Source organism: Orcinus orca, chromosome 21 (genome assembly GCF_937001465.1).
Source record: "Orcinus orca chromosome 21, mOrcOrc1.1, whole genome shotgun sequence".
NCBI lineage: Eukaryota > Metazoa > Chordata > Mammalia > Artiodactyla > Delphinidae > Orcinus > Orcinus orca.
In genome coordinates, this window is record NC_064579.1 from 24,889,848 (window position 1) to 24,912,595 (window position 22,748).

At 50.5% G+C, this 22,748-nt stretch overlaps 1 protein-coding gene across 1 annotated transcript in view; it reads left to right on the forward strand.

Moving 5' to 3' along the window:
• Positions 1 to 22,748, forward strand: part of MYOM2 (myomesin 2) — an 81,289-nt gene that overhangs the window by 8,673 nt on the left and 49,868 nt on the right. Inside the window, exons 4-13 of the mRNA XM_004281757.3 lie at positions 2,708 to 2,870; positions 2,981 to 3,138; positions 4,256 to 4,348; positions 10,939 to 11,027; positions 11,114 to 11,164; positions 11,914 to 12,078; positions 14,716 to 14,877; positions 17,102 to 17,243; positions 18,339 to 18,538; positions 19,527 to 19,580. Of these exons, the coding sequence (XP_004281805.2) occupies positions 2,708 to 2,870; positions 2,981 to 3,138; positions 4,256 to 4,348; positions 10,939 to 11,027; positions 11,114 to 11,164; positions 11,914 to 12,078; positions 14,716 to 14,877; positions 17,102 to 17,243; positions 18,339 to 18,538; positions 19,527 to 19,580 (1,277 nt within the window). The remainder of the gene's footprint in view (positions 1 to 2,707; positions 2,871 to 2,980; positions 3,139 to 4,255; positions 4,349 to 10,938; positions 11,028 to 11,113; positions 11,165 to 11,913; positions 12,079 to 14,715; positions 14,878 to 17,101; positions 17,244 to 18,338; positions 18,539 to 19,526; positions 19,581 to 22,748) is intronic.

Genomic DNA, 22,748 nt, shown 5'->3' on the forward strand with positions numbered 1-22,748 from the left:
CCGCGTCCCCTGCATCTGCAGGCAGACTCTCAACCACTGTGCCACCAGGGAAGCCCTAGCCTTTATTTTAAAAAATTTTTGAATCATCTTTTAGATGCCTTATGGGAATTTTGCCCTGAAAATTTATTTTATTGTCAAGTGAAGACTTCTTTTGTGAAAGAATCACTTCAGAATGTGTACATTAAGGAGCTGGGTTTTTATGTGTTGGATTATTTCAGAAAGGGTTCTACTATGCTTAAGGTTTTGGCACAGGGAGTGAGAAGACCAGAGCTTTATAATTTTATTTTAATCAGTTATACCTTGGTGTGATCTTATCCCATAAAGTTCCTACTCCTCAGTTTCCTGGGGTGAAATAAATGGGGAAAGGAAGCGTGTATTAATCTGAACAGTCAGGGAGTGGGTTACCATGATTGACGTGGTTCAGCAAAAATGACTTTTGTGACAATCCTGGCTGTTGGAAATCTTCCTAAAACACATGAAGCTACTCTTGCAATAGCAAATCTGACTCAAGAATGTATTTTGATTCTTGATGACTGATTATAACATTACTGTGTCCCTGTAGCCCAGGGTAAATGTCAGTCCCTCTGGGCAAGCACAGTGGATATAGGTCAGGGCTGTGTCAGCTCTCCACGGAGCCCAGCACCCATGCTTTGGGAATCTGCATTTTAGGACCCTCACAGTATGTTATTCTCACAACCCATGTGCATATCTCCCATGTGAAAGGTCTTATTGAAATTAGGTCTTTCCTCCTTTAAAAGTAAATCTAAGTAATTGGAGGTTTTGGTGAGCGGGGCCGGAGTTAATGAGATTTTATCGCAACCCCTGCTCTGTCCCTGCCATTCGAGGGAGCCCGGTGTAGGGTGATTTGAGGAGTTCGATGAGTTCCAGTCCTTATTATGATAATTCACTACTCTTGCTGGCCTTCCTGAAAGTACGTATTTATTCCTTACCTCCTGTGGCAGATATGAGTTTAACCTACAGGACAAATCGGTCCTTGGAGAGAGATGAAGTTATGGGTTCATCAGTTTGAGTTAAGCTGTGTCTTCATGTAAAATAAATACCAATGAGGCATCGGTGTGCCCTGAAGGGTCTGGAAATGTCCTCCTGGAAGATACAGGGGATTAGAAATGTCCCTTTGACGTCTCTACTTGTGTCCTGTGAAAAGTGGGCCTCCCTGCATTATGCAGCTGTCCGAGGGGCTTGTCTTTAGGGCAAATGCACGATGAGTGACATCATTCTGCACAAGGGGGCAGTGTCACAGTCACCCCATCACAGACTAGCAGGGGTGCCTTCTCAATGTCCCAGATCACAGTATTTGGGGCTGGGCCGGCCAGGGGGAGCAATTCTAGTTCTAATATTTATTATAAAACCTTCGGGACTGGCGGTGCTATTGACAAGTGCAATTCACATAGACATTCTAAACGAGGTCCAGGTGGGACTTCTGATCCTTTAAGCTTATCAGGACAGTTTGCGGCACGAATAGAGATTTGCCTTTGCTTATGCTGTCATTTAGTGGGATTCACTGCAGACAGGAAAGCTCGGTTCCCGCGAGCCCTCTTAGCAAAGCGCTCGCTGTTTCTCCCACCGGGACCTACAAAATCATTTCTGTGCGTGTGGCTCCAAGAGTGAAGGGGAGCCGGGCAGTTGGGATTACGTGATGTGATGGTGTGCACCCGTGCCTAAAAACCTAGACGCTTGTTCTCCTCCGTGGAGAATCACCATGAGCAGAGGGTGTGGGGAAAGGCCGGAGGGGCGAGGAGATTGTGGGTGTGTGTCCGGGGAGGGGACGCAGGCAGGTGTGGGCTGGGCTGGGCTGGTCGGAAGTGAAGACGAGGCTGAATCAACACTGGCTCGGGGTTTAGCTTTTATTATAGTTCCTGTCTCCACGGTTCTGCCTGAAGAAGCTGCAGAGTTTCCTGAAACTCTGTGTTCAATCTCCAACTTCCCGAACACCTGACACCAGGCCTGCGATTAGCGCTGTGTCTGGAGAAGCTCAAACTGGTAGTCAGGGCTGCGGGAGAGGCTGGGGATGGGGGGGAGCTGCCCGGGTTCTAGGACGGCGTTCCCCACGCCGCTGGGCCACACAGAGCAGGAAGTCCTCCAGTCTGACACCCCACCGTTATGAGCCACGTCCACCTGGTCCCCGCCTCCCCGGCTGCACACGTGATGCTGCCGTTTTCCCTTCCTGGGCAGCCCAGGGAACAGCAAGCCTCTGGCTCTGCTGGGGCCTCGGGAACGTGGTGGTGAAGGAGGGGATGGGGCCGGGGAGGGGTGACAGGGTGGCTGGACGCACCGCTGGGCCGGGCAGTGCCAGGATGTAACCTGTGGAGCCCACAGAGGTGGCCCTCGGGCCAGAAAGGAGGTGCCCCTCATTTCTCTGCCCCGACAGATTAAGAAGCTGCTGACTGTATCCTTTTACTTTTTCTAGAATACAGACTTATTTCTTAATTTGAATCTATTAGTTCAGAAGGCTTCACTTCAGTCTTAAATTCACTCAGAAACGGCAGCCTCTAAGGAAAACGAGTGGGTTCTGTGTGTCGCCGCACAGAGGAGAGCTTGCAAAAGAAGCAGAAGTAGCTTCTCTCCCACCCTCTCCTTGAGCCCACTTAGGAAGTCCCCGGGGACCGCATGTCTGGTCCCAGGCCCTCAGTGACCACATGCCCTTTGCACGTGTCCCGAGAATACTGTGGCGTCTTGGCTTCTGCAGGTACCAGTCACTGGTGGCTTCCTATGGGGAGGCCAAGCGGGAGCGTTTCCTCAGGGAGCTGGCCCAGCTGGAGGAGGACGTGCACCTGGCCCGCACCCATGCCCGGGACAAGCTGGACAGATACGCCCTGCAGCACGTGGACAGATACGCCCTGCAGCATGCGGTAGGGGTGGGCGGGTGCCGGGTGCAGCTGTGCCGTCAGCACGATGCCCGCGGGCCTGGTGGCGGGAGCCTCGCGCCCCTGGCACCCTGACGCGCTGCTTCCCGGGGCAGGTGGACGACAGTCTGGCCTGGGAGAGGCACTTACGTGAGGAGCGGCTGAGCAGAGCCCCCGAGATCCTGGTGCAGCTCCGGTCACACACCATCTGGGAGCGGATGTCTGTCAAGCTGTGCTTCACCGTGCAGGGCTTCCCAACCCCCGTGGTGCAGTGGTGAGTGGGGACGCCTCCCGGGGCGGAGGCCCCGCTGCTCTTCCTTTGAAGGATCTGCACCCGTTGACTCACCTGAGCGGGTGGAGAAGATGCACCTGCAGGGAGCGCGCGGCACCTACTCCAGGGACCGATGCTCTTGAAACTCACCAGGAAGTGTGTGCATGAAAACACGGAGAGGCCCCTGGAAATCCTAGGCAGGCGTTTTCATTTTAGTGCAATTGACCCAAATGATTTTCCAGAGGACTTTTATTGAAAACCAGGTTCCCGGAAATGACCTGTGTTTACCTGCAGCTCCGCTTTTACTCATGTAGGTGGAGACCCTAAACTCCAAGGCTCTGGAACCACAGCAAGAGGGTTCCTCGAGCCTCGTGACGCTGAAAATTAAATAAGCCCCACCGACGACACTTTTAGTTTCAACGTATGTTGCTAAAACTCACTTGTATGTTCATTTATTTTCCCACTTGCTGGTCCCGAGTCCCCAGGGTCTGTCGTTGGCCACAACACCGCGCTTTCACGTACATCCTGGGTTAGGGCTCTCAGCAGCAGAGCAGAAAAGTAGTGCCTCCGCCCTCTGGCTGCTCACGAGGTGGGCCGAGGAGGCTGAGAGCCGCCCACCCTTGCCCTAGGGGAAGCCGTGGCCCTGCTGTCCTGGGGGGACACCGAGGCCAGCCTCCTCCAGGCAGGGTGCAGAGCAGTTGCGTCTCTCCACATGCACTCCGGCTACACTGCGGCCTCGCTCCAGAGGCTGGGCCAGGGCCTAACCAACTGGCTACGTTTGTCCTTGGAGTGATGTATCCAGAGTTCCTGACAAGTTCCAGGGGACCTTTGGCCCACGCTCTGTCCCATGCAGGTTGAGGGTTGCCCAGGTAGTCTGAGTCCTGCAAGAGCCCCCTCCCCTTAAACAGCCAAGAGTGGGCTCTGAGCCTTTCCCGTACCTGCTCCGCCCTGCGATCCGAGTGGTGAATCAGGCAGAAGCAGAGCGAAAATGTGCTGCGTGTGTGTGTGTGTGCGCGCGCCCGCCCACGAGGGGCGGCGGGGGATGGGAAACAGGAAGGTGGGGACACGTGCAAAACAGCCAGTCGGCCTTTACGCTCAGACAGGTGTTTCCCTCTTTCAGGTATAAAGACGGCAGCTTGATCTGCCAGGCAGGGGAGCCGGGAAAGTACAAGATTGAGAGCAAGTACGGGGTGCACACGCTGGAGATCAACAGGTAAGGGCTTGGCGGGCACGGCCGCGCCCCAGCACCTGCCCAGGTGAGCAGCCTCCCAAACACAGAAGCGGCGGGCAGCTCACACCACATCTGGATTCCGCCTGACGTTCCTGGTGTTTCTGAGTTAAATACTGGTAGTAAAGGCTTCCCTTTGTTTCCTTGGGGTCAGGCCAGAGGGATGTGGATTCAGTGGTTGGTTCTGCAGGGCTCCTGTTCTGGGAACGAAAGGAGAAAATGGCCTAAGGAAGGACGGCAGTGCCAGGTGTGAGGGCCGCGGGGAAACGCACAGACACCCTCACAGCCTGCTTAGCGGCCGGGCTGCATCTCCTGCAGGTTTGGGCAACAGTTCCTAAGCGCAACTCTTCAGGGAAACATGACCTTTATTTTCTTCTCGTAGCAAATTGAAAACATGCAGTAAATACAGATAACTAAAAGAAGGTAAAGTTCATCCGTATTTCCAACCTCCAGGGTCGGTATTTTGGTGTACTTACAGCACTGCCGTTTCCCTTACACAACACACGTGTAGAACCGTACAAGCACGTTTTGATTTTTTTTTTTCCCACAAAAGTGAGATTCTGCTGTTCATTTACTCTCTGCTTTTCTGTATACACAGCTTTTATTTTTTACAAAAAGATCGTAACATTATGCAGATTAATTAGGACAGAGGCTAACAGGTTACAGTTAAGATTAAAATTTGTGTCGAGTCATAGCCTTGTTTCTCTAGGTACATTTGAGGCTGTTTAGAAAAGCTGGAGGCCCTGGCCCCATGGGCCCCACTGGCACTGTTTACTGAGAACCTACTCTGTGCCCCACACAGTCTAGGAACTTGTGGTAAAGCGACCAAAACCTCGATTCCTGACTTGGAGGTCCAGAACATGGCGGCAAGCCTTAAATGTAATAAAAAGGGAATCATACAGTAGATCAGGGTGACGATGCTGGGTGCAGGGGTCGGGGCATATGGCCTGGGGCTGGGGCGGGTGTGGTGTTAAAGGGGGGCCAGGCAGGCCTTAGAGGAGAAGACATCTAAGGGGATGGAGGAGGGGACAGATGCGTGGGGCGGAGGCTCCGAGAAGGAGCTTCAGGACCCCAGGGCTGCAGCAGTTGGTGGGAGTCATAGGACAGAAGGGTAGAGATGTCACCAGCGCCGTGAAGATCACCCCGGACCCTGTAACCATCACAAGGCTGTTACTGGGGGCAAAGGGGAAGTGAAAGATCTGTTTCCAAAGGGTCACTGACTGCGAACGGATAGTAGGGCAGACTTGGACAGCTTGGCCGAAATTCAAGAAAGATGGTGGGGCTTGGACCGCCGTGGATGAGGTGGAACCAGTGAGGTGGGCGGGGACCGATTTTGAAGTTAGAGCAGTAGGATTTGCTGATGGATTGGATGTGGGTGTCAGTGAAAAAGAGGGGTTGGAATCAGCCCCAGGGTTGGGGGCTCCTGCGTCAGCTGGGGTGTGGAAGGCTGAGAGTGGGCGGGGTCTAGGCATCCCACTTTCCTTCAATTTCCAAACTTTCCAGAAATTTCCACAGGCAGTAAGCCATACTATCTAGAAAGAGAAACTTGCCTTCTTTTGAAGAGTATTTTTATTTGGTGTGTGTGTGGGGTGACTCTTTTCTAACCTGGGATGCCCTAGCAACTGGTTTGTTTGCAAGCTGAATTTTAGTCATCGTTTTGAAAAGAGAAACGAATTCCCTTTCTCAAGTATGAAAAAGTCCTGTTCACACTATGTTGGCAACTTTTATATTTGTACTGGGAATAAGAGAAGCTTTGAACCATGAGAACTAAATCAGTGAGGCCCCAATATATCCAGGTGTCCTCAGATCTATTACTTGGAGTTTGCCTCAGCTTGCCAAGAGTTAAGGAATTTGGGACAAGGAAATTTTTGAGACTAACTTTTCTCTCAGTATTCTTACCCACATTGGGACATTCTTAACAGATGAAATGTAGAGAGTCTTCAGAAAAAAGAGCCAGGGGGAAGCCCGCAAATTACAGCTGACCTCAGCTGTTCATTCCAAACTGCTGAGTTACCATCATCTGACCTGTGGCCGGCTAAGTGGTGAGGGATATGTTGGCTCCTTTGCTCCACTGGCTGGGGAATGAGCTCTTTCTGTTACAAGAGTGACATTTATTCCTATGAATATTCTTTGGCCACTGTCACCGAATTCTTGAAGTGCCAAAAAGAGAGCTTAGTTCCCTTTGGTACTGTTCGAATTTAAGCTGTAATTCGTACGATTTTATATGCTCATAAGATTTTCTCTTGGGACTCATAGGGTGAGTTCTATTTCTTCAAAGAACTTTCATGCTGCTCTCGTGTTTTTATAAAGGTGCTTAGAACATCCTATCTTGTGTTTTATTCTAACCTCACCTCTCTGCTCCCCACTCCTCGCAGGGCGACTCCAGGGCTAATCTCTTCTTACACTTTATTTTTAGACTTTGATATTCAAATTCTACTTTGAATTAAGTTGTAAATCCCGTGTTAACACCGCTTAGAGTTTGAGTACATGGGGCCTGACTACACAAGAGAAGTTCACGTGCCACTTAAACGTTTGCCTGCCCCTCTTTAAAATAGATGAAGTGTTATTAGTTTCTCCCCTGGAGTGGTTTTGGGAGCACTCCAGATGGAGACTTTGGGCTGCAAACGTGCCCCATGGAAGTTTGTAAAAATTGAGACCAAAGGATACCACCTCTGCCTATTCTGGGATGAGGTCCAAAGAGAAAATAAACCCGTTTGCCCCTTAATCACTCGCTTGCAATTTCTGACAGCATGAAGTAGAGGCTCGAAATAGACTCTGTGGGCTGGCAAAGTGCTTCTCCTAGCGTGGCGTCGGGCAGGAGAGGAAGATTGGGAGCCCCTGGGCTGTGGTCAGGCATGTGGGTCTCCAAGTGACCTGTGAACAGAATTTTAAGTTGGGCACAGTCTCCTCCGAATCTGCAAAGTCCTGCCTGCCTGGTCCCTTGCTGTGTCCTCTGTCCGGTGTCCGCCATGCTTCCTGCAGCCCACCCCCTGCAAGGGCAGCCAACAAATATATATGAGCCCTCCCCCAGTACATGCATGTGTGTTTATTTAATCTGTATATGTTCTACTGTATTTTATAGAGGGTAAAACATTTACAAAAGAGATGTGCAAAAAGAACGAGACAAGAGTAAGCATAACCGGAAGTTCTAACTCTCGCCTGCATCCTCCCTCAGCCGGGTGCGCCCTGCCTGGGGTCTGTGGTAGTAAATCAGTGGGTCTGGAGGTTTTTAGGGGGCATGGGCTTCTTTACAAATCAGACGACCCCGTGGAGCCTCTCTTCTGCATAGGTGCACGTGAGCAGGTGTGCACGTGTGTGGTGCACCAAGATCCTGCCTCCAAGGCGCCTTTTCCCCAGCCTGGTCCCCCCTGCTAAGCACCAAGTGCTAACTGGTTACCTGACCGGCTATCAGCGCTAGAGTGTTAGGTACGTCTGCCTCCGGGGTCCTAATTCTGTGAGTCAACTGAAGAGCAGCTCAGACTCCGGCGGGAGACGCTGCTGTCCAGGTGGGCTTGGTGCCTGGGGCTTCTCCTGCCCCTTCTTTGCGTCACACGCCTCCTTCTTGGGTTCCTCCAGCTGTTCTCAGCTAAGAAACGATGGAGAGCAATTCACTGCGGTTCTCAAAACGCTTAGAAATCCGTGCTGTTTCATTGGAATGTAAAGGCAAAGGAGAGGACCTTCTCCGGGGAGGGGAAGGGAACCTCTTTTGAACTTCAGTCCAAGAATTCAGCTATACATTTCAATTAATATACACAGTTCATACAGTACTATACAGTTGCAAAGTATTTTCAAATGCATTGTTTTATTTAATCGTCAGTGTCCCCCAAGTAAAGTGTAGGTATTCCATAAACGTATTTGAGAAGTTTTAAATACATACTATTTATTTGTTAAAAAGTCAGTAGATGAGACTTATCAGGCTGGCCTGACGAGGGCACAGACCTGAAATCAGAACTTGTGGCTGACGACTGCAGTCTCGTAATAGTCTGAGTAAACATAATTTTGCCCCGGCTTTTATTCTGATTGCACAATATTGAAGAAAAGTCCTGATTCACAGCGATTAGTGGTCGCAAATGGGAACATTAAGTTTGACCTTGAAATCTCAGAGTGTAATTCAGTTAAGCAGGGAAGGCGTGAGCAGCTCTGCCTGAGGGCCGTCGCGCGCAGCACAGAGCTGTGTCTGGGCTTCAGTGAGTGGCGAGTACGTGGTGTGTCAAGGGTGTGTTGCTACTGTTGTTTTAAAAACTGCTGAAATTCATTTTGAAGAAGAAATTGGTAGCACGTTTGGGAGATTTGGTTTAAAAACTATGGGACACAGTTTGGAGACTACCGAGACTAAGTAACGTCCAGAAAGGCCTTTGAGGGAGGTATTGAAGAAGACGGAAACAGGTTTATGGTGACGGATGGACACACTCTGAGTGACGTCTGTACACGGTCTTCTCGAGCACTCGATGTGCTTCAGGCACCAGTAACCTCCTCACTCAGCAGTGGGTAGCGACGCTGACCAGCTGGGCCCGGGGACAGCCTTGGTTCAGGTCCAGCGGGGGGAGGGCCACTTCCTGTGCTGGGCTGCCCCGTCTGTCGGCTCTGGGTGGGGTGTCTGTTTTTGCCTTACGGCTCCTACTTCTGAGTCTGTGTCACAGTCAGGTTCCATCCCAGCCTCCAGGTCGGGGGATCTGGTGCGGCAGTCTGTACAGGAGCCTTTGCCTCTCCCCTGCATTGTTCTGTCCCCCAAGTCCCCAGCCCATGCCCGACTCCCCAGCCCATGCCCGTGGGCGGCCCAACCCTCCGGTCTGCAGGGAGGGTGAGTCCCGCTAGTGGGGAGGGATCTTTGTAGAGCAAGGTATAGGGCTAATCCCAGAAGAATACTTCCTGTTTGAAGAATGCGTTTATGAAAACACAGTGGTTTCATTGTTTAGAAGAAATAACCCAAGGGCAAGGTTAAAAAAAATCCAAGCGAAGCCTAAGGTTATGGAAGAGAAGAAATTCTCCACTCGTCCCTAGACCCCCAGCCCTAGCCGTGTTCCCAGAGGTAGCTGCTGTGGCCTGTTTGTTGGGGGTGTGTGTGTGTGTGTGTGTGTGTGTGTGTGTGTGTGTGCGCGCGCTCAGTGTGTGTGTAGATCAGCAGAGAACATTAATGGCCAGTGATGGGGAAAGCATCCGTGTTATGGTTACGGGATTTTTACATGTTGTACCGTCACTCGTACTCTGCCCCTGGCGATACGCTGTACCCGCAGTGCACGTGGAAATGGCACGGCAAAGGAATGTGATGCGTTCAGGCTAGAACTGCAGTTTTGTTGAGGGGCCTTGAGGTTGGCCTGTATCCCTCCAAGGTGAGCCTGAACGTAATGCACTGGTTTGAACATCTGCGGTTGCGGCTCTCTCTCCCTTGAGCAGCGGCCATGACGGGAGGCCAGGTGGCATCGCCGGGCGCAGTGGAACTGGATTAGAACCTCATCGAGGCAGGGACGGGGTTCTTCCCAGGCAGCGTGGGTCCCTGAAATGTTCTCTCTCGTTTCTTGGAGACGCTGTATGTTTTGGTCAAAGAAACGATTTTCAGCTCCAAGTGGAATAGAAAATACAATAAGATGACGAAGGACTTCCAAAGAACGGGTTTGTCTCTGGGTTGCTGGATGCTTAAAGCATCTAAACGTGAAGTCTGAGTAAACTTTTTCTGTGTTTTTGTCGCTATGCCTGTGGTGCCCATGCCTGGAGAGATGGCAGAAGGCCTTGTGGACCTTGTTTACCCAACTTCTTAAAGGCTCTACTTTCTCTCCAAGTGAATAGGGTAATAGTACTGTCTTGCTGGGCACTTGAGACTTTTATACAGAGTAGCCAACGGAAAGTAACTAGCAGAGAGTCAGTTGAGTAAGAGTCCTCACGTCAAGTTTTGGGGGGAAGCTGGTGGGAAGACAGTTCATAGCCAGAAGCTAAGCTTCGGCTTCTGTGGGATGGATGTGGGGAGCTGAGGAGCCCCACCCCTGAGAAACTGGGCTCTGCGGTCCCTGGGCCATTGTCCTTCCCGGGGGTGGACATGCGTCCCTCACGACGCTCCGGGCCCGGAGGCCTCAGGTGGGTCCAGTCCAGGCACCTTTGTTACGCCCATGAGTGGGTGCTTCCTGTCTGGGCGATCCCACTGCTTTGGGGGTCTGTGCAGGGAACCCCTGGTGGGGAGGGAGGTGGGGTTGATTCTCCTGGAGGTTGAGGCCATTGGAGCTGCCCATTGACAAGATAAAACCACAGATGCTGCAGGTAGACAAACAGAACCAGAGGGAATACAAGCTTCTCTCTGAGAGTGCAGTTCAGCATTTCCGGAAGTGCTAGTACACTGTCTTCCCCCGCAAAGCCAAAGCCAAGGCATCGTACGGGATCAGACGTCACCCGTGTCTGTAGTTAATACCTCGCTCCGAGGGCACAGCTGGCACTGCTCTCAAACAAATCACTCACGAACCAGGGGTCCAGGCCCCACGAGCTGCTGTCGAGGAAGGCTGTGCTCGAGTTCGGGTCACTGACTCTCAGAGACCAGGCCGGCCCCCGACAGCACGTTCAGGACGCTGTCTGTCTTTTTTCCCTCCAAGGGTGGACTTTGACGATACCGCGACCTACTCGGCGGTGGCGACAAACGTGCACGGACAGGCGTCCACCAATGCGGCGGTGGTGGTGAGAAGTGAGTCTGCCGTCTTGCGGGGATGGGGCGCTGTCTCCCCACCTTCTGTCCTCTTTCTCCGCCGTGATCGCCGGACTGTCTTGCAGGATTCCGAGGTGACGAGGAGCCGTTGCATTCTGTGGGGCTCCCGATCAGAGGTAAGTTGATTCTGTTCCTTCTTTGTGCAGAAAAATGTGTACTGACATAGCATATCATTGAAAAATATTTTCTAAGCATCAGATCTCTTTTCAAACTGTGTTGCAAAAGGCCCTTTCTCCTGGCTGGTGTCGGTGTGCTGACCGTCGCTGCCATAGATTCAGGGGCTCACACATCTTGGGGCTGATGCAGGATTTAAACCCTTTACGCTTTGCACGTGGCTCAGAGCACGCACCCCCTGCTCACTCTGCCTTCCATCCTCCTTTGGCACAAATGACCAGATTCCACTCCGCGCTGGTTTTCTGATTCTTCAGGAGTGGCTGAGTCAGCTCGGGCACCATAACAAACAGCACACCTGGGTCTTGAACATCACACAGTTACTTCCCTCAGTTCTGGAGGCTGGAGGTCCGAGGTCGAGGTGCCCACCAGGGAGGGGACACCGCGTCCCAGCTAGCAGGTGTGGGACACCGTGTCCTCATGAAGAGCTGAGAGAAAGGGCTGTGGTCTCGTCCTCTCCTTACAAGGGCACTGACCCATCCCGGGCCCCACCTCCACGACCTCATCCAGCCTAATCACCCGAAGGCGACCCCCAATATCTTCACACCGGGGGGCGGGTCTTCGACCTGAGAACGGGAGAGACACAGGCGCTCGGGCCACAGCGCAGCCCGTGAGGATGCGAGCGCAGGCGGTGGTGAGGGGCCTGCTTTGCCCAGCTGGCCCGCCGTGTGACCGCGCCCTCTGCCCCGTGCAGTGCCCCTGCCCTCCGTGATCCCGCACATGCACTTCGACGTCCAGTTTCTGGAGAAATTCGGTGTCACCTTCCGGAGGGAAGGCGAGACGCTGGCTCTCAAGTGCACGCTGCTGGTGACGCCGGACCTGAAGCGGGTGCAGCCGCGGGCCGAGTGGTACCGGGACGGTGAGTGTCGCGGCCTCTTGCACGCTCTGCGCCCACACCTGCCGTGCTTGGGCTCGGACCCCGGCCTCACTGGGGTGATGGTGAGATTTGAGCCTTAGTGTTGACCTGGCGCTTTCTCCACCTCCGTGACAGCTGCGGGCAGCAAAGCAGGCGAGCCTGGGGCAGCTTGGACCTGCGTTAACCTTGAACTTCCCTGGGAATGGGTTTAGCAGGGAGGCCTGGAGGTAGATGAGTCATGGGGGGTTGTTGTAGCTCCATAAAGAGGGTCTCCGTGTGATTAGGAGGAATGAGCGGCGTGTCTGTGTCTTTATGTTTTTCCTCTGCTGAAACAGTAGCTACCATTTATTAGAGCTTATTGCGTCCGACTCTGTTCTGAGTGTGATAACTCACTTGATTTTCATCAGGTCTTTGGGAGGGAAGTGTTGTCAACCCCCTAAGTGGGCAGCTGAGACAAGGAACTTCCTTGCCCTACCCCCGACCTCCGGGAAGTGGCAGGGCTGGGACCCCCCCATTCCCGGGGCCCTGCTCCACTGCTTCCACCAGCCAGCATGGGCTGCCCTGTGCGGCTGTGGTGTGTGTGTGTGTGTGTGTGTGTGTGTGATTGTGTGTGTGTGTGTGTGGTGTGTGTGTCTCTGTGTGTGTGGTGTGTGTAGTGTGTGTAGTGTGTGTGACGTGTGTGTGTAGTGTGTGTGATGTGTGTGTGTGTGGTGTGTGTGTGTAGTGTGTGACGTGTGTGTATGTGGTGTGTGTGTGGTGTGTGTGTGTGGTGTGTGTGGTGTGTGTGTGTGTATGTGGCGTGTGTGTGTGTGTGGGGTGTGTGGGGTATGTGTGTGTGGTGTGTGTGTGGTGTGTGTGTGTATGTGGCGTGTGTGTGTGTAGTGTGTGTGACGTGTGTGTGTGGTGTGTGTGTAGTGTGTGTGGTGTGTGTGGCGTGTGTGTGGTGTGTGTATATGTGTGTGTGTGTGACGTGTGTGTGTGGTGTGTGTGACGTGTGTGTGTGTGGTGTGTGTGTAGTGTGTGTGGTGTGTGTGTGGTGTGTGTAGTGTGTGTGGCGTGTGTGTGTGGTGTGTGTGTGTGGTGTGTGTGTAGTGTGTGTGACGTGTGTGTGTGGTGTGTGTGTGTGGTGTGTGTGGTGTGTGTATGTGTGTGTGTGTATGTGTGGTGTGTGTGTGTGGTGTGTGTGTGTGTGGCGTGTGTGTGTAGTGTGTGTGGTGTGTGTGTGTATGTGGCGTGTGTGTGTGGCATGTGTGTGTGTGTAGTGTGTGTGGCGTGTGTGTGTGTGTGGCGTGTGTGTGTGTGGTGTGTGTATGTGTGTAGTGTGTGTGACGTGTGTGTGTGTGGCGTGTGTGGGTAGACTGTGGAAGGAAGCTTCATCTCGGGCTGCTGCTTCTAAGGGAGCTCGCTCCCTATGGATTCAGTCACAGAACATCCTGCCTGTGTTTATTCAGGGCCTAACCCAATGCAGAACAGCACAAAGAGTCACACGCCATTCCTGCCATGAGGTGTTTATAATCCAGTTGGGGAAAATACACAAAATGGTAAAGCAGAGCCTCTGTGAAGTGTAAGGAGTGTCCCAGAACAGGCTGTGATATTTTGCCAAACGCATGGCACTGGCCCCGCGCACTGTTAAAGTTAGCCAAGAAAGCAGGTTTGCGGTGACGATGGAGAGCTTTATGGAAAGAAAAAATAGGCCGTTGACAGATGAGAAGGGCTCTGAGCTGGCAGAGGGGGAGGGGGACCCCTGGGCCCAAGCGCAGAGGAGAGGAACAGGTATGCGTCCCAGGTGCAGAGGAGATGCCTGTGACCTTGCAACCCCCGGGAGTCCGCTGCTGGGATCCGAGGGCACTGGGCTTGTGCTCTTCGGTTGGAATAGGATAGTTGTGTCTGATCTTCATGGTCCGGGAGGGAGAGAGGAAGGGAGAGAGCCTCTTTGTGGTGGCAAAGGAGATTAATTTCCCCTTTGCAATTCTACTTTAAGAGTTAAGTTCTAAGATTCTAAGTTACCCTTTCTGGAAATGAAATGGGTTCGAGGAGCGTTCTCCTAACATTCCCAGAGGATGTTGGCATGGATCTTAGAAGGTGTTCCCGTGACTGGGAAGTGCCCGGGATTCTGGGGACCCGCAGTTTCATAGTCTTGGCCGATTCCAATGGAACAGGCAGGTTCAAGGCTGCACCTGACAGGCTGTCCTCTCTGCACTTTCCAGCTACGGATGTTGGCAAATCAGTAGGTGAACAATAATTTCTCATGATTTTATTTTGTGTCTCCTTGATATCCAGTGTTGAGTATTTTTCGTCACTTCCCTTGTTTCTTCTCCCGAAATTTGCCTCTTTGGTTTCATCGCCTTCTGACTGGTTTGCTGGCACTGTATTATTAATTTCTAAGGAACGCTGGTGGGGGACTTCCCGGTGTCAGCGTCTGGGTGAAGTGCGTTTCGAAGCCGCAGCAGGGCCCCTTGCAGACGAGTCCCGCCTTTCACACTCCGCGTGCTGACCTCTGTCCTGTCCCGCATGTCCCGGTCCCCCCAGCCCCACGTGTGTGTTTGTGCTCCGGGTCAGGCTGGCGGGGACCTCTGTCCTCCACGTGTGCCCCGGGTCCCTGCGTGTCCCTGAAGCCCGTCTCCCTTGATCGTCTTCCAGACGTGCTGCTGAAGGAGTCCAAGTGGATAAAGATGTTCTTTGGGGACGGCCAGGCCTTGCTGTCCTTCAGTCACCTCAACAAGGACGACGAGGGTCTCTACACCCTGAGGATCGTGTCCAGGGGAGGGGTCAGCGACCACAGCGCCTACCTGTTTGTCCGAGGTGCGCAGGCTACAGGTGGGGTGGGACGGGGCCCAGACGGAGCCCAAGGCTGCTCCCCGGAGATGGCCTGACCGCCGGGAGGTGTTTCCTGGGCGCGTCCCGATTATGTCCGCGACATAAGCAAGTGTCACTGGGGATGGAGCAGAGGCGGAGCTTTGTGTCCCTGTGGCTGATAAATTGCTGGAATTCGTGGGATGACTCCTTGGAGTGAACAGCCCCGAACTGCTGATTCTGGAGGAAATCCACGCGGGGAGTGGGGTCCGGAGTGGAAGGGCCCGTTCCCGGGCCGCCTGGGCCTCCCTCCCCTCTTCCCCTGCTTAGGCCTTGTGACAGGGCCAGGGCCGTGGCAGGAAGGACTGACACTGTCATGACCACTGACTTCAGTCACATGTGTGTTTAAGACAGTAACCACGGGGGCCACACCTCCGGGGCGTTTACACCAGGAGACACGCGTGTTGTCATGTTTCATCCTCCCAGCAGCCCACGAGAGCCTGTCCATCCCACTCATGGAAAGGAAAACAAAGCTCGTGATATCCCAGGCACAGTGGTCGATGTTATATATATACGTGTATTTATCTTTATGGATATGTATAACATAGATATTTATGTATTATCTATAAATGCCTATCATATATAGGCTTGTGGGTGTACATATTCATACGTGTGTAGACGTATATGTCACATATATATACTTTTATTTAAGGGATATATAAAATGGATAAAATTATATATAATATATATATGTATATGTGTATACATACATACAGGTGTGTATATGTGTATGTACACACACACATACATATTCACATATGTATATATAATCTAAAGTTCTCACAGCAGTTTTGGAAGAAAATACTCTCTCTTTCTCCAGGGAAGGTGTAGCGCGCAGAGGCCTAGGCACTTCTCTGGGAAGCAGGAGCTGGCCCCCTGCAAAGCCCCGGCCCTGTGTGCAGGGCAGTGAGTGCCCCCCAGCCGAGCCCTCACCCTGCAGCGGCCCTGGCTCGTGCAGCGGCCTCGGGCATAGAGGCCCCTCCTGGCTGAGGCCCGGCCGGCCCCTCCCCGGGACACCAGTCTCTTCTGGGTGGCCGGCGGCTGCTTTCCTGACCGGGACGCCCCTCTTCCTCTCCCCGCGGCCCTGGCCACTTTGCCCTCCATTCCCCACCCCTGCCTTACCTGCCCTGTTCTCCGTGTCTCCTGCACCTGTATGCCCACCTCGGGCTCCAGGTTATATGTGCCTGGAATGACACTGTCAGTATATTATTTTTTCCAAACCATTTCCGTTAGATCCCTGGGGTTTTAGACACGTCCACAAAGTTTTACCATTTTTATTTGGTTGGCGTTAAAATGTGCCTTCCATTCTCCGTGCGTGCCTTCTAGCAAGGCGTTTTGCCCCACGAAAGCACAGTAAAAGCAGTAGCTGACATTGCCTTGCTTGTGCAGCCAGCAGGAGGAAAATAATGCACGTATGGGGAGTTTAAGTGTTCTGACAACTTTCTGAGGACTTTGAATATGAGAGACAATATTTGACTTGGTGTGAAGAAATCCTTAGCTTTTAATATGCTGAGGAGATGGGAACAAGAAAGTGTACAGTGCTTACACTGCTAAGAAGGTCCAACTGCCCTAGGTCCTGAAGAAATACACATTTTACATGAGGAAATTAAATGTGCAGTGTATTAACTTTCTAAATAGCTCTGTTGGCCTTCAGGGCCGCCGTAATTAACAGTTGAAAACAAACGTAATTGCACTGTGACCATAATTGGCTGTGGAAGGGATGCATGGGTACGGACCCAAAGTGTGCTCACGACTTGCAGGAAAAAAAATCTAAGTCCTCAGACCTTCGGAGGACTCTGAAACACACAAGTGTCTAAGGTACCATCTCTCAGGTGTTCAAAAGGCCCCATTGTATTATCATTACATCGGTCGGTTTTGGACGACATGACATTATGTGATGACATGCCATCAGCAGAAGGTGAACTTCAACTTGGATTCGTTTACGGAAAATCACAGACTGAGTGTGTCATAGAGGACAGAGTGTTTCGAGTTTAAAGACTCATCAGTACATGTATGTCTCTCGTCACCAATCTATCAAGGGCGTGAGGACTAGGCAGGGGAGGAGAGCAAGCAGATAGCTCACTGAGTTTGAAGAAGTTGTCAGCTGGCCTCAGCTGTCCCCCCCGCACCCAGGACCCTGATCACGTGACTCCCCTCTCCTCTCCCACCCCAGACGCTGACCCCCTGGTCGTGGGGGCCCCTGGCGCGCCCATGGACCTGCAGTGCCATGATGTAAACCGGGATTATGTCATCGTAACTTGGAAGCCACCCAACACGACCAAGGAGAGCCCAGTCATCGGCTATTTTGTTGATCGGTGAGTGTCCACTGATTCCTCTGGGGATGGAAACGTTCCTCAAAGGAGTATTACCCAGGACGAGGTGTGTAGGTATTTCTCTGATCTCAAGTTTGTGATGCCGTTCTTGATGGGATATAGGTAACTTCACTATTTGGTTATTAGTCACTCCTGGCTGGGTAATTGGAAAGTATCACCTGCCAGGCAGGGCCTCGTGTACCCACACCGATTCCGTGTGTGCTGGCTGAGGCTCAGTTTGCCTAACTGGCACCAGTATCAAATCCCACCCTGCCTCTCCAGGCTTGCTCTGAGCCCAGCCTGCAGGCTCTGCTGAGGGTCCAGCCTGGGGCTAGGATGGGGCTCCGGCCGGCAGGTCTGTGCTCAGCCCTGTTCCTCCCTCCGAGGACGAGGGCCTGGGCATGGTGACGTCGGGCTGAGGATGCCAGCAGGAATTTGACATGCAGTTTCTGTATTGACATTTCTCAACCTGGGAAAAATGGAGGTCAATCTTTTCTACATTTTCAGATTTCTGGTCAGGACTTAATATTTCCTAAAGACTTCCAAATTCCTCATGACAAGCGTTCTAGAAAGAAACATCTTAACGTGATTGGAGTAGACGGTGAGCCAGCCTCGCAGCGAGGACTCACTTTGTGTCCCGGGGGAGAAAGATGCGTCTTTGGGATACCGGGTGAAGGACCGTTGATTTCCTGGGCCTAGGCAGCAGACGTGCCAGGGAGCTTAGGGGCACCCAGAGATTCTGTGGTGTAAATTGAAAGAGAACCGTCAGGGATAGATCTGAAATAACCTTTGGAGGAGATTTTGCCTAAATGTTTTTGAAGGGGGGAATTGAGCTTCAGCTGTAAGTTAGAAAGACTCAGGGACGATATGTGTATATACTACGTTTCCTAGACAGCTCTGTCTTTTAAAGTTTATTTATACTACTATTTGTGTAAATCAATATTTTGACAGCATTCATTTTACCAGTGGGAGATGTTCTCCTGTTATAACTGTGAGATATATATATATATAATATATGCGCGTAATGTATGTATACAGCTCTATATACTTACTAGACTGATATAGTTGTTATTCTCTACTCTTATTTTTTATGTGAAGATGTGAAGTGGGAACTGACAGTTGGGTTCAGTGCAATGACCGCCCCGTGAAGATCTGTAAATACCCCGTAACCGGACTTTTTGAAGGAAGGTCCTACATCTTCCGCGTGCGGGCTGTCAACAATGCAGGGATCAGCCGGCCTTCCAGAGTCTCTGAGGCTGTGGCTGCCCTCGACCCCCTTGACCTCAAACCGTTACACGGTAGGGCGCGCAGACTTCAAGTTCCAGCAGTTCTGTGTGATTTGTTCTTTCTCTTTTCCCCCCATCTTGTATCTGAGCCTCGAGAACATCTTCAGAGCTGAGCACAGCACAGCTGTGCCTCATGGGCTCCGATGGCCGTCAAGGTCACGTTAGGGGTGGGGATGCCAGGCTGACATTTACACCTTGAAACGAAGGTGCTTCATCTTCCTAAGGCTCTTCACTGAAATCCAGTTAAATTGGTTCAGAATTAGACTTTTCTTAGTCCACTGATGTTGTAATTTCAACACATGATGAGGCTCAGAAGGCGGTGAAGCCAAGCCCCCCCCTTTCTGAATTTTAATTTCACATGACCCAGATTCCTTAACGGGATTGGGCCCTTAATTATGGTTTTAAGTGGGTCACTGCATTTTCCTTACCTGCGTGGCCTTCGGAGCACAGGCTCCGGACGCACAGCACAGGCTCAGGGGCCATGGCTCACGGGCCCAGCCGCTCCGCGGCATGTGGGATCATCCCGGACTGGGCACGAACCCGCGTCCCCCTCATCGGCAGGCAGACTCTCAACCACTGCGCCACCAGGGAAGCCCCCTGCGTGGCCTTTTGAATCCAGTACAAAGAGCCAAGAAGCACTGGCTCTCTTTGAGACCACTTCCAAAACATCAACTCTGAGGACCTCAGAGTAGTGCGAATGCTGTCATCGTAATGCAAAGGTGATTCTGGGGGCTTCCCTGGTGGCACAGTGGTTGAGAGTCCGCCTGCCGATGCAGGGGACACGGGTTTGTGCCCCGGTCCGGGAAGATCCCACATGCCGCGGAGCGGCTGGGCCTGTGAGCCATGGCCGCTGAGCCTGCGCATCCAGAGCCTGTGCTCCGCAACGGGAGAGGCCACAGCAGTGAGAGGCCCGTGTATCGCAAAAAAAAAAAAAAAAGGTGATTCTGGGAATCCAGCGCTTTCTGAACGTCAAATTCAGCAGTGACCTTTCTCTCCGCAGCAGTCCACTGGGAGGGAGATAAAGAAATCGTAATCTATCAGGAGGACCTTGAAGGTAAGGAACTCGTTACCATTTCCTTTCAGCTGCTTATACCCTAGGGATTTAGGGTTGTAATCAGAGAGTGGTGGGTACACTCTTCACATGTAAAAATAAAAACTGTGGGTCAAGCTTAAGGTCTATGGAATTTAAAAAGTCAGCAGGGAAGAGGGTGAGAATGAAAGTGAGAGTGGAGGTCAGTGGAGTCCTGGCTTCATGGCTTCATGTGGGGTCTCTCAGGCATCCTCGGGGACCTACAGAGGAGTAACCAGACCCAACCTGAGACTTGAGTCCTGGCCGAGGCTGGGGTCCTTTCTCCCAGACTCCACGACTGAACAGTATTTTATTTTATTATTTTTTTAAGCAAAAATTTTATTTCTAACATTTTGACTAAAAGGGACTAGTTTTCCTATCAAATAATGTCCCTGTGGTTTGAAAGTTTGCATTTCCTTTTTTCTATTGGATTTTGTGCACACTTCTTAATAGTCCTTAGATATCTGGGAAGATAAATTTACTGAGAAGGAGAATCTAGCATCATTAACCAGGAATCCAAAGATTTTAATTGGAATTGTAACTACAGTTCACAGAAGACAGTGAGTGAAAACTTAAAAATTAGTAAGTCAGAAAGAGAAAAACAAATATCGTATATTAACGCATATATGTGGAATCTGAAAAAACTGGTATAGAAGATCTTATTTACAAAGCAGAAATAGAAACACAGACATAGAGAACAAACGTATGGATACCAAGGGGGAAGGGTGGGGGATGAATTGGGAAATTGGGACTAACATATATACACTATTGATATTATGTATTAAATAGATAACTAGTGAGAACCTACTGTATAGCACAGGGAACTCTACTGAGTGCTCTGTGGTGACCTAAATGGGAAGGAAATCCAAAAAAGGGGGGATATATGTATACTTATAGCTGATTCACTTTGCTGTACAGTAGAAACTAACACAACATTGTAAAGCAACTGTACTCCAATAAAAAGTTAAAAAATAAAATAAAGTCTTAGTTAAAACCTCTGCTTCCAGAAAAACTCAGAAACTGGGAAAGATGCCCAACAAGTAAGTAACAAAAGAAAACAATTTAGGAAAGGTGGATGTTATGACCTCCTAAACAGCTGATGAAAACACAGATGTTTGAGTGAGTAAAAAATGGCCTAGTTATATTGGAAGAGATGTTTGCTGCAGGAGACCAGCCTGTATAAAATACGTATTTTGGGGGGAATTTTTGAATTTTATTTTATTTATTTTTTTATACAGCAGGTTCTTATTAGTTATCCATGTTATACATATTAGTGTATATATGTCAATCCCAATCTCCCAATTCATCATACCAACCCCCCCACTTTCCCCCCTTGGTGTCCATACGTTTGTTCTCTACATCTGTGTCTCAATTTCTGCCCTGCAAAACCGGTTCATCTGTACCATTTTTCTAGGTTCAACATATATGCGTTAATATACGATACTTGTTTTTCCCTCCTAGCAATGGCTTCTTTTTTTTTTTTTAACATCTTTATTGGAGTATAATTGCTTTGCATTGTTGTGTTAGTATCTGCTTTATAACACAGTGACTCAGCTATACCTGTACATATATCTCCATATCCCCTCCCTCTTGCGTCTCCCTCCCACCCTCCTTATCCCACCCCTCTAGGTGGTCACAAAGCACCCAGCTGATCTCCCTCTGCTATGCGGCTGCTTCCCACTAGCTATCTATATTATATTTGGTAGTGTATATATATGTCAATGCCACTCTCTCACTTCGTCCCAGCTTACCCTTCCCCTTTCCTGTGTCCTCGAGTCCATTCTCTACATCTGCGTCTTTATTCCTGTCCTGCCCTAGATTCTTCAGAACCATGTTTTTTTTTTTTTCTTAGATTCCATATATATGTGTTAGCATATGGTATTTGTCTTTCTCTTTCTGACTTACTTCACTCTGTGTGACAGACTTTAGGTCCATCCACCTCACTACAAATAACTCAATTTTTTTCTTTTTATGGCTGAGTAATATTCCATTGTATATATGTGCCACGTCTTCTTTATCTATTCATCTGTTGATGGACACTTAGGTTGCATCCATGTCCTGGCTATTGTAAACAGTCCTGCAGTGAACATTGTGGTACATGACTCTTTTTGAATTATGGTTTTCTCAGGGTATATGCCCAGTAATGGGATTACAGGGTCATATGGTGGTTCTGTTTTTAGTTTTTTAAGGAACCTCCATACTGTTCTCCATAGTGTCTGTATCAATTTACATTCCCACCAACAGTGCAAGAGGATTGCCTTTTCTCCACACCCTCTCCAGCATTTATTGTTTGTAGATTTTTTTTTTTTTTTCTGTATGTGGGCCTCTCACTGCTGTGGCCTCTCCTGTTGTGGAGCACAGGCTCCAGATGCGCAGGCCCAGCGGCCATGGCTCACGGGCCCAGCCACTCCACGGCACGTGGGATCCTCCCGGACTGGGGCACGAACCCGCGTCCCCTGCATTGGCAGGCGGACTCCCAACCACTGCGCCACCAGGGAAGCCCTGTTTGTAGATTTTTTGATGATGGCCATTCTGACCAGTGTGAGGTGATACCTCACTGAAGTTTTGATTTGCATTTCTCTAACGATTAGTGATGTTGAGCATCCTTTCGTGTGTTTGTTGGCAATCTGTATATCTTCTTTGGAGAAATGTCTATTTAGGTCTTCTGCCCATTTTTGGATTGAGTTGTTTGTTTTTCTGATATTGAGCTGCATGAGCTGCTTGTATATTTTGGAAATTAATCCTTTGTCAGTTGCTTCGTTTGCAAATATTTTCTCCCATTCTGAGGGTTGTCTTTTTGTCTTGTTTATGGTTTCCTTTGCGGTGCAAAAGCTTTTAAGTTTCCTTAGCTTCCATTTGTTTATTTTTGTTTTTATATCCGCTTCTCTAGGAGGTGGGTCAAAAAGGATCTTGCTGTGATTTATGTCATAGAGTGTTCTGCCTATGTTTTCCTCTAAGAGTTTTATAATGTCTGGACTTACATTTAGGTCTTTAATCCATTTTGAGTTTATTTTTGTGTATGGTGTTAGGAAGTGTTCTAATTTCATTCTTTTACATGAGGCTGTCCAGTTTTCCCAGCACCACTTATTGAAGAGGCTGTCTTTTCTCCATTGTGTATTTCTTGCCTCCTTTATCAAAGATAAGGTGACCATA